Raw genomic sequence first — 15,849 nt, 5'->3', positions numbered from 1 at the left:
GACAGAAAATTGATCTTTCTCGCTCTCTCTCATTCACACACAACCACATTTCACTATTTAGCAACACCCAGTGGAAAGAAGAGGCTCCATCAGTGTTTTACGGCCCCTACAAACCAACAATAAGATTATAATTTCACACTATTGGCTCTTATATTACCTGCAGCACACAGCAGATTCCCATTAACTTTCCTGGTGAGAAATGTTTCAGAGAAAGTTTATTTATATAAAATTATGAATTTAACAGGAAGCAAAAGTCATCACGTCCAAAGTAAACCTTTGGGAGGTAGCCTGCCAAAAAAAAAAAAGACTTTTTGACTTTTCTTTTTGTTGTCAAGGCCTTGTTATTTCAGTTGTAGTTTAGTGCAGTTCTGGGATGGATAGCTGTCCACATGCAGAGGAGCATCTCATGTCTAAATGTTAAGACTCCTTTCTGTACAGGTTATCATCTTCACTGACTTTCACAGTGCTCAGCCTGTGTTTAGTCACTGGATCTTTTTCACACGAGCCTTCGCTGCTCTTCAGATTCGAGAGGAAGGTGGCACATCAGATGAGATATGTCTTTATTTTGGACATTTTAGAATCTCCATGACCACTTGGATTTTTTTCTTCTGAGTGAATAAAAAAGTTTTATATTTTTTTATTTTGAGCCACATATTCTCTGTGCAGAGCAGCTTCTCTGCTCATCACAATAATTCTGCAGCAGTGTCCTGCTGAGCTCTGCACTGCTCTCTAGTGGCCAATAAGTAGTAAGGCACTTTGAGGAGGGGTACTAAAGCAATTTTAAGGATAATTTTCTCCAAAACCAAACCTGTGTTTACATCTTCATTTTAAAACAGTAGGCTTTATCTTTGATATGACTCCAGGAGTGCAGGTTCACACTAAGCTGTCAAAACAAACCACAGTATACTTGTGAGCTGGTGGCAATGTGTTTGTAACTGATGGAGAAATGCTGGGTATGATCTGGGTAATTGCATCTAATACGCTCATGTGTGACAGTTTGAAAGGCGCCGGTATAAACACTCAGCTTCCATTTTTGACAATCACAACTATATGGAAATTCAAGAGAAGTTAATAATAACACAAGAGGAACAAAGAAAAAAACAAGATAACCATTTTCTTTCATATATTCATCTTTTTTGAGGAGCCACAACATTTGGACATTCGTGTGGTAGCTATGGCAGCTAATTTAAAGTAGTTGTACGTCTTTCATTTAAATCAAAAGGAATTAATTTTTTTTTTTGTACTTACCTTGAAATAAACCAAGTAATGCAGTAATTTAGAGTATTTTCATTTGGCATCTGGTCCAAATGAGCCTGAATTGGTCGTCATCCTACTGCAAGAACTATATCCATGTATATATTATTGACTGTTTTGTAACGACAGGTAGATGCAGGAAAGATGGTTACGTCAGCAAGGAAAACATATTTCCTGCATCTACTTGTTGTTACAAAAGAGTCTATGATGTACGTTTTTAGAATGTTACAATGAACACAATTCTGCTATATTCATGTATCATATGCACAGTATCCATACGGAGGTTTGCGGGCTTTCGATTGCCCATTCATCCATACAACTACCAAAACCTTAGGTTCCATTTAGTCCAGAATACATGCTTCGGCACCAAGCATACAACTGAAGTCATCAAAAGCCGTCTTCTTCAGCAGGAAAAATAAGCAGTCCTGCAACAGATGGAAGGGTTCACACAAAGCTGCGATCTCAACATCACTGAGTCACTCTGGGATTACGTGAAGAGACAGGAAACACTGAGACAAGCTTAAATCACTAAAGCTGTGGCAAATTCTCCAAAAGGCTTGGAAAAAAAGGTTTTAAACTACAGGAGTGTTTTAGAAAACCAGAGCGTGTGTGACATGGGAATCAGTTTTGACACACATGTGAATCCTCATGCATTACTTCAGAGTACAGGATCATCTGCTGTTTCACCCTCGGGGCTGCTGTGTGATACAAGAGAGGGAAACTGGTGTCTTCTCAGTTAAAATACCCAGTTCTCCTCATACAGTATTTTAGATTATTTGTCTGAATTGTTTGTTTCCAGACCCTATTGTTGATTGTTCTGAGGAAAATGATCCTCTTTTTGAGGAAATCTTTGCTGGAACGTTGTATTAAGATTAACAGACACATTTTAATTGCTATTTGCAGGTAGTAAACATTACAGCTACATAGTATTGTTGTTCTGAATTATCTTTTCTAAATAAAAAAATACTGTCTAAATATCGAAAAGCTTATACAAAGTACTTAAATACACAAATATCAATCATGCACATCAAATGTAAACTGTACAATATAGAGTCTCTTGTTAAAAAGTCTAGGATTATATAAAAAAAAAATACAAAAGTTATGAAGAAAGAACAGAACGAGCACATGATATACAGTTCAATTACAAAGCATCTGTTAGTACTCCTGAGAGAATAACTTGTTCATTATGTTATTGAATAATGAGAAAATCTCCGCAGCACCACATACATATGTCATAAATACGCCTCTGAATATGTAAATCAGTGTACCTTTAGTATTAAGATGGCATGTGTGCGAATTGTTGAACTACTAATATGCTATAATACATGTGATTGAAAGGTTAACAAAGCATGTGCAGCAGCATGGTTATCAGAAGTAAACGGTATAACGTAGTTTTCAGATCAGGAGTCGGAATACTGATAAAATCAGTGTTGTACACATGTGATTAGAGCGTCTGCTGTGATCCTGGCATTGTGAGGTATTTGATCTATCCCGAGCTGTGCTAACATTTGATTTGTGAGGGTGTTAATGGGTGTCTGAGTGTGTCGTAATGTCTGCTGGTTAATGACCGCTGTCATACCAGAGTATTAACCTCCTCCTTTCAGACTAATCACTGCACTTCTCGTTCCCCCGTCACTTCCAGTCACTCACAGTCAAACTCTTGTGGAAATGCACATTACTTCCGAAGCAGCAGAGGATCATCTGTTGTTTTTTTTTTCTTCTTCTTTTTTTCCCCCTCACTTTATTCTCATGGTCGAAGGGGTCACAGCGGCCAGAGTGCAGCCCCGACTAATGACAGTTAGCCCCATAATTTCTGCCTTTACAGGCGTCATTAGTCTTTCATTGTCTCGTGGGGAAAACTTTATTGGTGCTCTCAATCAGACGGGGGGCCGAGGTCCCATTTACATTCATTGGAGATCTATGGTGCATATCATATGAGCACACCTTCAAAAACCTCCGGGAGAGTCATTAAAATAAGAGCAATATGAAACATACCTATTGGAATATTTCACTGAGGTGTAATTTTTATGGCTATGACTGTGAATCTCTCATTAAGAAGTGGACATTTGTCATGTGGTTACAGAGGCCGTTTATACAAGCTTGACTGTGCATTTATTCCTCGTTAAATTAGCTCATAAACGTGAAGCTTCATTAGGTATTATTTTCAAATGAGTCCTTATTCAGATCATTCTCTTCCTTTAATGTGAACACTGACCTGATACAACAAGTATTAATAAAAGCTTTGCAGATTCAGTTAGCATTATTCTGTGATTATATTTATTGGAGTCGATTAAATTGCATAATTATAGCTTAGGCCAGGAAGGTTTTTATTCATCAGGGCTTTTGACTGCACCAGACAATGATGTAGACTTAAACCACTGAAAAGAGCATTTTTTTTCTGTGTGTCATATTTTTTGGGTATCTTTGTGAAGGTATCACTCTCACCTCTGCCGCTGCTCCTGCTGCTGCTTTGCTCTGCAATAAGACTGGGGCAGCAGGAAGACAATTTGTTCCCAGCGCCTTTGAAGCTCAGTAATTATTATGGTACATCTCATTTGTTTCCTCCATAAAAGAGCCAATGTGTGAAAACAACAATTTGTCATTCTTGCTGGAGTTATGTGCCAGATTATTTTTGGCTGTGACTAGTTGCCAGACAGCCAGAAGAAATTTTTGAGAGGTTTACGGTCCCAGCAAGACGCTTCTGCACATAAAATCCCCGAATGTGCATCACGCAGGAGGCAGAGCGGCGCTTCTGTGGTGTCAACCTTCATTTTCCTAACTGCCAGCAAGAACGTACGAAGTATGACATTCTCTAATTTATTATCGTCATAATCTTTACTGTTATTGTTGTCATAAACTTTATTGTGTAAACTTTTTCGGTTTATACTTGTATCTTACTCTTCACCCGGATGGTGCATGCGATGAAGTCTTGACCTTTGGATGTGGGGAACCAGGATTGGATTTCTAGTTGTGGCAGGACGATAATCCAGTGTCGAAATGAAACAAAAGTCTGCTTCATGATAACACTGTGATTATATTAGCTTATTAAGGGCTTTTGTTTGGAAACACGATGTTAATCATGTGCATTAAAAGGTGCCTTTGTGGTGGCATAGTACGGTGCGATGCATATTTTAAATGACAAAACAAAACAGGCGTGTTTGTCGTATGTTTATTTACATGTGATTTTGTGAAAAGCTGCAGGGAGCCATGAGAGTAAACAAACATGTTAACTCCTTCAGGTTGAAGATCCCTGTTCGATCAGTTTTTCTATAGTTTCACGGTTCCTTGGCAAAGTATTTAGATCATATTAATTTAATTTGGGTCAAGTGGTGGGGCAGTGGTTAGCACATTCTCCTCACAGCGGTAATATGCCCTGTTCACATTCCAGCTTTTCTTCTGGAACTTAATTTTCAGTTTAATGTCACAAAAGTTTTGATTGAAGAAACTGTCTTGATAAAAACCTTCTGCTTATAATGTAGTGTCGAATTTAGCTTCTGCATAACCAGCTTTCTGACGCTGAAGTCGTTTCCCTCCTTTTCCGTGTGTGGTAATCTGATGCTCATTTACAGGAGCTGTCATTGTTCGTAACGCTATCAAAGGTGGAAATCAAATCTGATGGATCTGTACTTTTTGTACACCTGCAATCCCATCAGGTATAATCTCCATCTTGACAGAAAGCCAACTAAAAAAAATAGACTGACCACACCTGAAGGTCATTGGCTCGGCTTTTATTTGAACAAGTGACTCATTTAGAAAATTGCTTTGATAGACAGGCACATTCCCACTGTCCTATTCATTTCAAGAAACGGTATAAACTGGGGTTATTGCAAATGTGTTTGTTCTAAGTGGCTGTGCTTTGCTACATTTATCAGGTATGGGCACATTGTCATAAATGATATCATAGATTCTTTGCCGCCTGTGTGTTTGCAAACTCACTGCCAGCACACCCACGTCGCAGTCACAACCAAGCTGATACGTTTTAGCGCCACAGGTGCATTTACTGACCTGATTTCCTTCATATCTCATCTCTGCATGTGTAAATGGAGCGACAGAAATGACCTGGAATCACCCTCATTACCATTCGATTAAGCCTCCAAGCATCGAAACGCACCCCGGCCCTTCACCTGGACTAGAAAATGATTCATATTAATGTGAACAACCATGCATTTCCAAGCGGGACAAGCGCATTGTCTTTGCTCACACCCCACACCCCCGTGCACTGCATAGTGAACAATAAACGCCCACACACATATGCACACTTAGTGTCAGCCTTCAGCTCCAGAAGCAGGCCTTGCCAGAGGGGTCTGGACTAATTGATATTCTCCCACACTGCCCAGGGCTTCTCCAAGGAACCTCACTCTGCAATGCTGCTGACAAGGCACATTTCATCACTGCTGCAGACTTAAAATAGGATCAAAAGAAGAGGCAGCGTATGTGTGTGTGTGTGCGCGTGTGCGTGTGCGACAGAAAACTACAGAGTGGAGAACAGAGAGGACGGCTGCCACCAGTATGTGGACTCCCTCGTGAGTTGTGACAGTGTTTTTGGCTCTGCCTGTCTGGGTTTTGAGCCTTTACTTTTGATTTCCCTTTTGCTTTCCCGTCTCCCGTCTTTATATTTGCCTCCATTCTCACATTAGAGTCCTTAAACATCCTCAAGTTGCCTTCTCTTAAATCATGCACCAATATAACTGAGTTGTTTTGTGATTTGTGCCATTACTCACTACTTAGCCAATCATTGCTACGGGGGGGTTCCACAGGGCTTTGTTTAATCACTGCCACTTGTGCCCGTTTTATTCTCCTTCCACTTGTTGTAATCAGGTTTTCTTTAAATGTGGAAAAGTCACAATATGCGGTAACCAAGCCCCCCAGGTGCATCTATCCTTTCTCCTTATTGAGTGACCTTTAATCCTAAAGCTATAGTGGTCAAGAAGACATAATTAGTAGCCTTCATTAGCCTTAGCTCCACAAGCTAATCAAAATGTCCCTTTTAGAACACCATTCTACTTTCATGACCAGCATTACCTACCCAAACACCCCCTCTCTCATGTCTTTACTTGCAGGTGCAGCTGCAGTAAGATGTAATATAAATGCACGCTAAAAACGAAGAACGCATCTTCATTAAATACTTACTGTGTGTCAGTCATTTTACTGCATGTGCAGTTCAGCTATACAAGTGTTAAAATGTCTTGTTTCTTATTTGGGTTTAGGGTGTTGGTAAGTGGGGCTAACAGTTTGAAGTCACTCTGTTTCATTAATGTCACCGTCGGAGGTCTCCACGCCTCAGGCCCACTCCAGTTTTCCTCCCTGGGGGAAGGGCAGCACTCCATCACGCTCACAACAAAGGGACATATTGTAATGTGGCTATACATATTCTCCGGTGGCATATTTAGTGTACCTTACGGCGATTATGTGACGTATAGTTAAGTGATTTTATGACTCTCTGCATGAGATGATGAACCGTCTATTAAAAGGTCTGTGAGCAGACGTCGGGGGAGCTGCTCCACTTGTTTGGAGCCTAATGTCTCTCCAGGGTTGTTTTCTCACCCTTTCACATGCATCATTCATTCACAGTGAAGCAGGAGTGATCCCACTGGCAATAAAACAGCATTCATACATTTCGTCTAGATTTTTCACTTCAGGGAGCTCTATCATTCATTCATTCATTCATTCATTCATTCATTCATTCATTCATTCATTCATTCGTTCATTCGTCCATCCGTGTTATCAGACGGCTGCAGGGAATAACCCGAAGAAACCCTTGCAAATGAGAAACAATAGTCATGAGAAAAGCCCTCATCCTGCATTTGAATGGTTCAATTTCATGTTCGCTGTGACTGAAAGCATCCATCCAGTTATTGCTCATGACCAGTAATATTGGGGTTTCAGTGTTGAGAATGAAAGCATGTAATCCCTATAGTGACAATCCCATTTGGATTGCATTATATGACTAGATAATCGTTTCTAACCTGGATGATTTAAAGAGGTTCTGATTTTACTGGTCAACCTGAACCAAAGCAGATAAAAATCGTTCTATTATGAAAAGTTTTCATATTCAATAGCATTTTCTCCTCATGCAGAAGCCTGGATGTGTCCTTTTGTGTAAATTCTGAAGGCTGTTTGATGCATTGAGGGCCACACACTGGTGTAATGGGAAGCATTCTTGCCTCACTGTGAAAACATTCACAGAGTAAGTGTTCCCCTGGTTTCCTCACTCAACCCCCCCCCCCCCCCCCCCCCCCCCCCCCCCTCAAATTTGTTGAGATTCATTTCTGACTCAGAAGGTTTCTATGGGTGTAACTGTGTGTGTGAGACAGTGATGGACTGGTGACTTGTCCAGGCTGGACCCTGTCTCCACCCTCAGTCAGCTCCAGCACCCTGAAACCCTTGGATTTATATTTTCACGGAAAGATTTGCATGCTGTGAAATTGGGCATCAAAAAACAAACAAATGAAATGATGCTGTTATATGTCAGGAGAGCAAGACCCAGGTTGTATTAAAATTAGAAACTTAAGACACAGTGCATGGTGAAATGCATGATCCAACAAAATACCTGCCACCACAGATGGACGTGGGCCTACGAATGCTCTCACACTGATGCTGATGCAGCCCATTTGCCAACAACCACACTAAATAAATCTGCACCATTACAGTGTACACTCATCAGCCAGAACATAATGACCACGGACAATTGAAGCGGATGACGGTGATTATCTTTTGCCGTAACCAGCACCTGTTAGTGGGAGGGATGTATTATTCAGCAAGTGCAACTGCTGTAGTTTATTTCAAATTATTCAAGCAGTGAACAAGTGGCATGGTCTTTGCAGGCTTATTAATGCTTGTGGTCTCATGGTGGCCACACCTCTCAACCTCCAGGAGTTGAGAGTTGTGAAATCCGCTTGAAACATTTCAGTACACATAATCATGCAGGTGGCCAGAATGCTGATCAGTATCGGTGCACAATTAAAAAAAGACAAATAAAAGCATCATTGCAGCAACATTTTTTTTAAGTCGCCACCATTGAGGTTTAGCCACGAGTTTCACCGTCAAACAAACGTGACTGAATTATTAACTGAGCATTCAGGTAAGAGAGAAAACCAATCCACCACAATCCATCTTTTACACTTTATCCAACTCGTAGCTGTAGGATGGAGCTTATCCCAACTCACATGGCTGACATAGAAACACAGGCCACTGCACGCCCTCGCATTCACACAGTTTAGCACCTTCTGGGCTGCACACAAAGAAAACTTATACACAAAGGAGAACATGCAAACTCCACTCACAAAGTCCCCCAAAGCAGCAATCGAACCAGCGACATTCTTGCGCTAAGATGAGTGATTCTTGCATTCCAGCTTCAACTTTTCCAACGGCAGCAAAACGCCAACTCCAAACGTGTATTTTAAGTCTGCATGTTGATGGATTCGGCCGAATAACATGTCAGTTTCACTTCAGGGGAGACAGGATGTAAAAAAACAAAACCTGCTTCTAACAGTGCTGACAGTCATCCTTAAGGAATTTGACGGGAACAGGTTTTATGGTGTCAGCAAAAACTTCACTATGATTTGTTTTTAAATCCGTTCATCCCTCATTGCCTGTACTGCTTTATTGTGTTTTGGGGTCACATGTTGCTGAAGCTGATCTCAGCTGACTCTGAGCAAAGGCAGGTTACACCTGGACAAGATGTCAGTCCTTCACAAGGAAAACAGAGAGAGAGACAGACAATCACACCTCGGAACAATTTAGAGTCAGCTGTTATCCCCAAAAACACATATTTTTGTGGGAGGAAACTGGAGCACCCAGAGAAAACATGCAAATGCACAAGCAGAATATGCAAACTCCACACAGCAGGGCCTAAATATCCGATCCAGACTCGACCTGCAGACAGTCTTGCTGTGATGCGATAGTGCAAACCACTATACCACCGCGGGAGTCCATCAATCTCCAAGTACACTTCATAAATGCTGGTGCTGATGCTCATTATCTTCAGGCTGGGCTCCCCTGACCTTTGTGGCTTATGCCCATCATACACACTTAATTCATGAGCACTTAACAGAAGCTCCTCATATCTATTCTCTTTTTACAAGCTCTTGATGTGCACTCGTCTGTCTCAGCCCTGCGATTACCTCGAACTATTAGACTCATCAAAACAAATGAGACACATACACAAGCAGTGTAGGACACACAGTCCATGAATGGGCTTTCTCTGCTTTTATTGCTGCATTAGATGGACTCATGATGCTCAGTGATTAAACAGCTAAAGCACTGGGAGGAAGAAAAAGACAAGAGAAAAGAAAATGACATAAATCCCATTTCCGCAAACTCACTTCTCATTGCAAATTAAATTAGCCCTCTCTTTTTGATAAAGCAATGCAATTTGAATCCCGGCAAATTTGGCTTCTGTTATTTCAGTGAGGCTCAGAAGCACTGAGCCCCACCGCCTGTTTTTCCTATCGGGATGAGTGATAAAAGAACATGGCCCTGAAGCAAAGTGATAGCAATAATCAAATGGGTTGTTTACCCTGGTTCTGTTGGGTGACATTTGTTTCGGCTTGGCAGCAGGACATCAAGCTAAGATAATTTAATTTCCTCTGAGGAGATTGGATTTAAATGTCCTGACCTGATGAGGCTGTTGTTGCATACGTCGTATCCCCTGCTTCGCTGAATCTTAGCTCATTTCACTTGTCATCTTCTTTTATGCAGGACAGATGTGCACTGTTTGCTGATATTTTACGGCAATATTGTCTTCATATCAGATGTGCAGAAACCAGTCGGTATTGCATTTATTTGTTTCCTATTAGCACCTGCTGCTTCCTTCCATGCAGATTCTGTCCTAAGGCAACATTTAGACCTATTGCATTTGTAAAGAAGCTACAGACAAAGTGTCCAAACATGTTAATCCAGCTGCCTCTCTCCTTGACTCAAGTTAAAGAATGAATGAAGTGTTTAAGGTGCTGGTAAACAAATTGATGTGAAGAGCTCGGGGCAGACTCCCTTCACCGTAACCATGTTAGATCTTGGAAGGGGGAAGTATAAATGGGGCATTAGGAGTTGCAGGGAAAGTCTTGGCTAAGAGGGCTTTGGAATGGGACTGCAATGGACCATCATACATTTACATGCAGGAGGAAAAAAAATGTAGGTATGTGAGCACTTGTTTTGCTGGGTGGGTACATAAGAAGTGTAACATGCTTATTTACACCATAGGAAATCCTTGTTGATCTTTTAACTCTGCTGTCTTGCATGTGAATGTTTGTCTCACCAGTCGAAGGGCATCCATGTGTTTCACCTCACGCTGTCTGACTTAAAGGAAAAGCCTCAGTTAAGGGCCTCATAACGACTGAACTGAGCCCAATCCGATGCTTTACTTTTTATATATGGGTACCCTCATGTAACTGAGATATATGTATGTTATTATGTTCTGTTGCAATTACAATGAGATGTCACTTGTAAATCATTTGTGTTTTATCCTGAATAAAAAAGAATATAGCTGAGCAATATCAATATGTAAAGCACTAGGTAATGTACTTTTGGCTTTTTGCTGAGTCACTTTTCTAAAACTCCGTATTTACTCGAATTGATTTTTTTTCTGTATAAAAGAAGAAGGAAAAAAAATGCTACTGCTAATTTACTTTTATCTGCAGAAGAAGGCTACCCTGCAGGGTAAATACTCCATAATTTATGGCATCCTATTGTTTTTTTCTTTGGTTTTTTTTCTTCTTTCTTTTGAGCTGCAAGGATGGTAAACTGCTTACAAAGTCAGGCATTGCAAGTGGCCCAGAGCGCTGCAGAGAATTGATTATCCATGTGAGGAAAATGGAAACCCCGTGAGCTTGAGGGGCGTGATGGTGGCAACGCTGCTGTGCAGGATGTGGTGGGGACCATTGTTGAGCTGACAGTGTCCGCTGCTGGTTGGAGCGTTAACTGCATGTCTGTGCCTGCACCTGAACACACACACACACACACACACACACACACACACACACACACACACACACACACACACACACACACACACACACACACACACACACACACACACACACACACACACACACACACACACACACACACACACACACACTCTCTGGGCATGAATAAAGTTTGTCCGCTGCTAGATGTGTGAGGATGAGAATTGCGTGGCCAAACCTATGCTGCACGTCACCTGCGGATGATTTTACCTTCAGGATGTTGTAGTGTAAACATCTTGCAACAACGCAAATGAGCACTTCAGTGTGGATTGCGTGCATTTTTTCGGGAAAAGCATATTCATTCACTGCCCAGTGGTTGTAAGTAACATCCTTGTTACTTGTTTGCCACGTCACTCAGTCATACGTCCTTTCGTATATTCTTCCAGCTGGATATCAACAGGTGAGGCTGCTTTACGCACAGAACGCACGCCAAAGCGGCGTAACACAACACGGCAGTCCCCCGTGAGCCCGAATGTTTAATTACAGCCACAAACAGCAGATGGCTCTCTTGAGTTTTAATTTCTGCTCCTGTGATTGAGACTTAGATGTAATTCGCCTCCCAAATCAGGAATATGATCGCATATTTAGACTTGCGTTTTTTATTTATTTTATATCTTTTTTTACAGAATCGTCTGTTTCAGGCTCCACGTTGAGCTGCAGAAAGTGGGTGGGGTGCAGTTGCAGCTGCATCTTGTACCTTAGACATCACACGGTGGACGTACAGGTACAGGTTTATGGTGTCCGACTGAACCAGACGTCTCTGGTTTCCTCCGTCTCGGAGCTGCGCGGTGCTGAAATAAGAGGCGCTGTCCTTGGTGCTGAAACCACAGAGCCAAACGAGCGCAGACTGCATGAGGCGCGAGCCTCTGAACCATGCGGCTGGTGTTTGTGCCACGACATAAATAAAAGTTAAATCACCCTTTTGGATTTTTCAGATTTACATTTCAGATTTGCCTGCGGGTGCACACATGTTTCTCTGAGCTCAGGTTCAGCTTGATCTCTGTTCTTAAAGTAAATGTGCCCCACTGAAGCGTTGAAGAGTGAAATCTTACACTCTCATGGCAGCATGCAAACCAGCTGTTTATTCCCTTTCAAGCAGGGTCTTGGTGGTCGCGAGGGAGGGAGTGGGGGGGGGGGGGGGGGGGGGGGGGCATACGCCTCTCTCAGGCGTGTGCAAACGAATGGTTAGGACTTGTTGACGGGGAATGATTGTTGATCTGGGGCATATATAGGCTGAAACGACTGACCACCACTTCCCATCTTTTTCTCTTTCTTTGAGCGGGGGAAAACAAACTGCGCCGTTCTTCCGTGGCGTTGCTTTCATCCTTTATCCCCGTTACGCACTGATCGCCATACTTGCGTCTCTCTCTCTCTCTCTCTCTCTCTCTCTCTCTCTCTCTCTCTCTCTCTCTCTCTCTCTCTCTCTCTCGCTCTCTCTCTTTCTTTCTCCCTTGCTGTCGGCTCCTCGGGAAAATGCACGGGTCGAATTGAGAGCTGATCACCGGGGGGTTCAAGTTTCTATATATGTGTGTATGCAGCCTGTCACACAATGCAGACGTCATCTCCACAGGACTCCGATCAGCTTTTGGTTATGCTTTTTCACCCGCTCCCCGGCTCCTCTCTCACCCCGCCGCTTATGTTTTGGTGTGGATTACAGTGAAGAAAACCCTGTTTCCTGAGTATCATCCGATAAATCGGCCGGTGATTGGAATATATAACTTGGTGTTAATTGAGCTTTGAAGATCACCAACGATTGCGTATTTCTATGCGTCTCCAAACGGGCAGCTGTGGATCCCCGTCGCCGATCGTCTTTTGCAAACTTGGAGTTGTCTCCGCTTCGTCCGGGCTGCTGCGCCTTCAGCCGGGTGGTGATCTCCGTCGTGTTTGATTAATAGCTGGCGGCGCACATGCACATTGCACAGGCGTCCCCACTGCAACCTAAACAGTGACTTAGTGTGACAGAGCAACAGCGACGGCTTGAAGGAGGAGAAGACGGAGGGAGAAAAGAAAGAAAGAAGGAGTGGGTGAATTTACCGCGTGAAGACTGCAGCCGGTGTTGGACATATATGGAGGCGACGCTGCCGAACATTTCACAGACAATGGACAAATACAACACTGTAACGGTACGAATAATCCTCTGAAATCTCGGGCTGCGCGAGTTTGGCATAGCTCTTCTTCAAGGCTGTGGTCACTGATGTATGGAATTACGCATGAACTGATCCCATTATTTCCCCACCATGCTCATTAATTCTTCGAATGATAATGACAGCTGGTTTAATATCGCAATTATCATGTAGTGTTTGGAGAGAAACCAAATCCAGCGACTGAAAATCAAATTTTTTGACATCTGACATCGCGGAACTGACCACTTAGCCGCCAACATGGGACTGTGACCCGGGCTGCGAGCTCCGAGAGGCGGCTGTTTGTGTAGTCTGCGCTCCGCGTACAGACTGGACCTGAGCAGTTGTGACATTTTGAGCCATGGCTGCTGCTATCGCAAGTGGGCTGATCAGACAGAAGAGACAGGCGCGGGAGCAGCATTTGGACCGACCCGCGACCAACCGACGGAGGAAAAGCCCCAACAAGAACAAGGGGCTCTGCAATGGGAACCTGGTCGACATCTTCTCTAAAGTGCGCATATTTGGCCTCAGGAAGCGGAGACTACGGAGACAAGGTCTGGGAACTTAAGTGTGCAAAGTGCCTTCTTTGTTCGCCTCGAGCGTTTTGTCTTCAAAAAACATGTGCATACATCCAGACACTGACTGATTCAGTTCAATTATTAGGCCTGTTGCTACCGTGATTACACCTGTAAAGATAACCCACACTGCTCGTTATGCACATTAACTAAGCTTAAAAAAGCTTAAAAAAGTTAAAAACAGAACACTTTTTTTCTGTGTGAAGCTCATCAGTTGAAAATAACCAAGCTGCCTTCAATTTACATAGCATCCCAGGCTCCTGACAAATGGTGGTAACAAATGCTCCAGTCTGGTTTTCCTGAGCTGTCACCTCTGCAGTTGTGAAAAAGGGGCTTGATCATTATGAAGCACATGCAGAAATTGGTAGAACTGTTTAGTAGCTAGGCACATCACAAGAGCCAGAAATGAAACTAATTCCTATGCAAGTAAAAAGGTCAATCTCTCCCATGGAATGGAGGTTACGCCTTCCAAACGTAATCTTTTCTCGCATAATATTACCAATTCTGGGGCCAGTGGCCTCCCACTGCTCCAGCTGATATTCACTCCAATTATGAAAATGTCATGAACATTTTTGCTGTAATCTGGCAACCTGAGGTTGTTAAAGAGCACTGTCAACAGTTATTTCACTGCTAGAGTCAGTGTCACCAATGCAGATTTATCCTTCAAAAAACAAACAGGAAGAATTCACCCAGGAAAGAAATGACTTTGATTGTTTTCCTTTGTTACTCAATGACAAAAGGCAGATGCATGTTCCTCTCTGAATCATCAGGCATCAGACCTGTTGCACCACACATACTGTAACTCCAACAGATTGAACACATTTTGAACGTCTCGTCTTACGACGAAAATAACATTTTAGAAGATCAGCGTCTCATCCCGTCTGCTATGAGGACCACGGTGGAAATAAGTCTTATTTATGATGTTTTTGTGTCATCCTCGGGTTTTTAACATGTCATCAAAATGATTGATATATATTTCTACGTTTTATTTTGTATGCACATGTAGAAAATCCAAATAAATTCATTCATTCGTTTCACACTGAAATTAAACAACACTGTGAAATGTCTCCCTCAGAAGCCCTTACTGATTACATGGATTAAAATGGCTTTGATAAAACAGGATCTATATAATAGCCCATCGAGCACACATCTGGACACGGGTCAGGGTGCATCAGCATGGGAGATTATTATCAGCTGTCCTTCAGGCTGCTGCTTCTGTTTCACTGCGTGCATGTTTTAGGATCTGTCTGTTTGTGTGTGGCTCTCCAATATCTGTGTCCTTAAACCGCTTGTCCTCCTGAGTCATCTCTCAATTAGCTTGTTGCATAGCTATCTTTTTTTTTAATTTTAATTCTCACTACTCCAGAAGCCCCATAGATGACAGATGTGGACAGATTATGCTGTTGGTTGTTTGGTTGGGGGATCAACTGTGCCAAGTGAAAAAAAAGAAAGTGAACCGGCCTTGTTAACTTGAAATGTTGTCCAGGTTTGGTCTATGTTGCAATCAGTGTAAATATTTGGTTTGGCAGTTATAAATCTGTGGGTGAGAAATGTGGAAGCCAAGTAAACCTGCACTGCAAATCCTGAAAACATCACACCTGAAAACGCCTCAACTTGGAGGCCTCCAGAATCCCTGTTAGTGATAATCCACAGTAACAGTGTCAGTATTAGTGCACAGCGTCACATCTTCAAAAAGTATCACCCTGCCGCCTGGAAGATCAGAAAGACTCCCACTGAGATGCGAATAAAATGAAGGGAAAGGCTGATTTATCAAAGGAGTTTTGTCCTCATTTTTAAAAGTCTAATCAGAGCAAACACTCTGTTTTCTCTTGTTTTAATTTTGTACTATTTGCGATTAAAGGCCTCGTGGGAATATATTTCATTAATTTGCACACTCACATGAGAATTAGGAAAAATCTTTACCAAATGATATTA

At 42.3% G+C, this 15,849-nt stretch overlaps 1 protein-coding gene across 4 annotated transcripts in view; it reads left to right on the top strand.

Annotated features, from left to right (window-relative positions):
- Positions 1-15,849, top strand: part of fgf14 (fibroblast growth factor 14) — a gene marked incomplete at both ends in the record, with an annotated part of 113,048 nt that overhangs the window by 57,777 nt on the left and 39,422 nt on the right. The window contains one exon of one of the 4 annotated variants that reach the window (XM_080478407.1): positions 12,673-13,893. The exons of 2 other annotated variants lie outside the window; for them this stretch is intronic. In XM_080478407.1, coding sequence (XP_080334533.1) covers positions 13,701-13,893 — 193 coding nt within the window. Of the gene's footprint in view, positions 1-12,672; positions 13,894-15,849 lie in introns of those variants that run through there. One more of the 4 variants, XM_080478406.1, reaches the window with a different exon arrangement.

Source organism: Lipophrys pholis (assembly GCF_963383615.2).
Source record: "Lipophrys pholis genome assembly, chromosome: 13".
In the NCBI taxonomy this organism is placed as follows: Eukaryota; Metazoa; Chordata; class Actinopteri; order Blenniiformes; family Blenniidae; genus Lipophrys; species Lipophrys pholis.
This window is presented reverse-complemented; position numbering and strand designations above follow the sequence as displayed.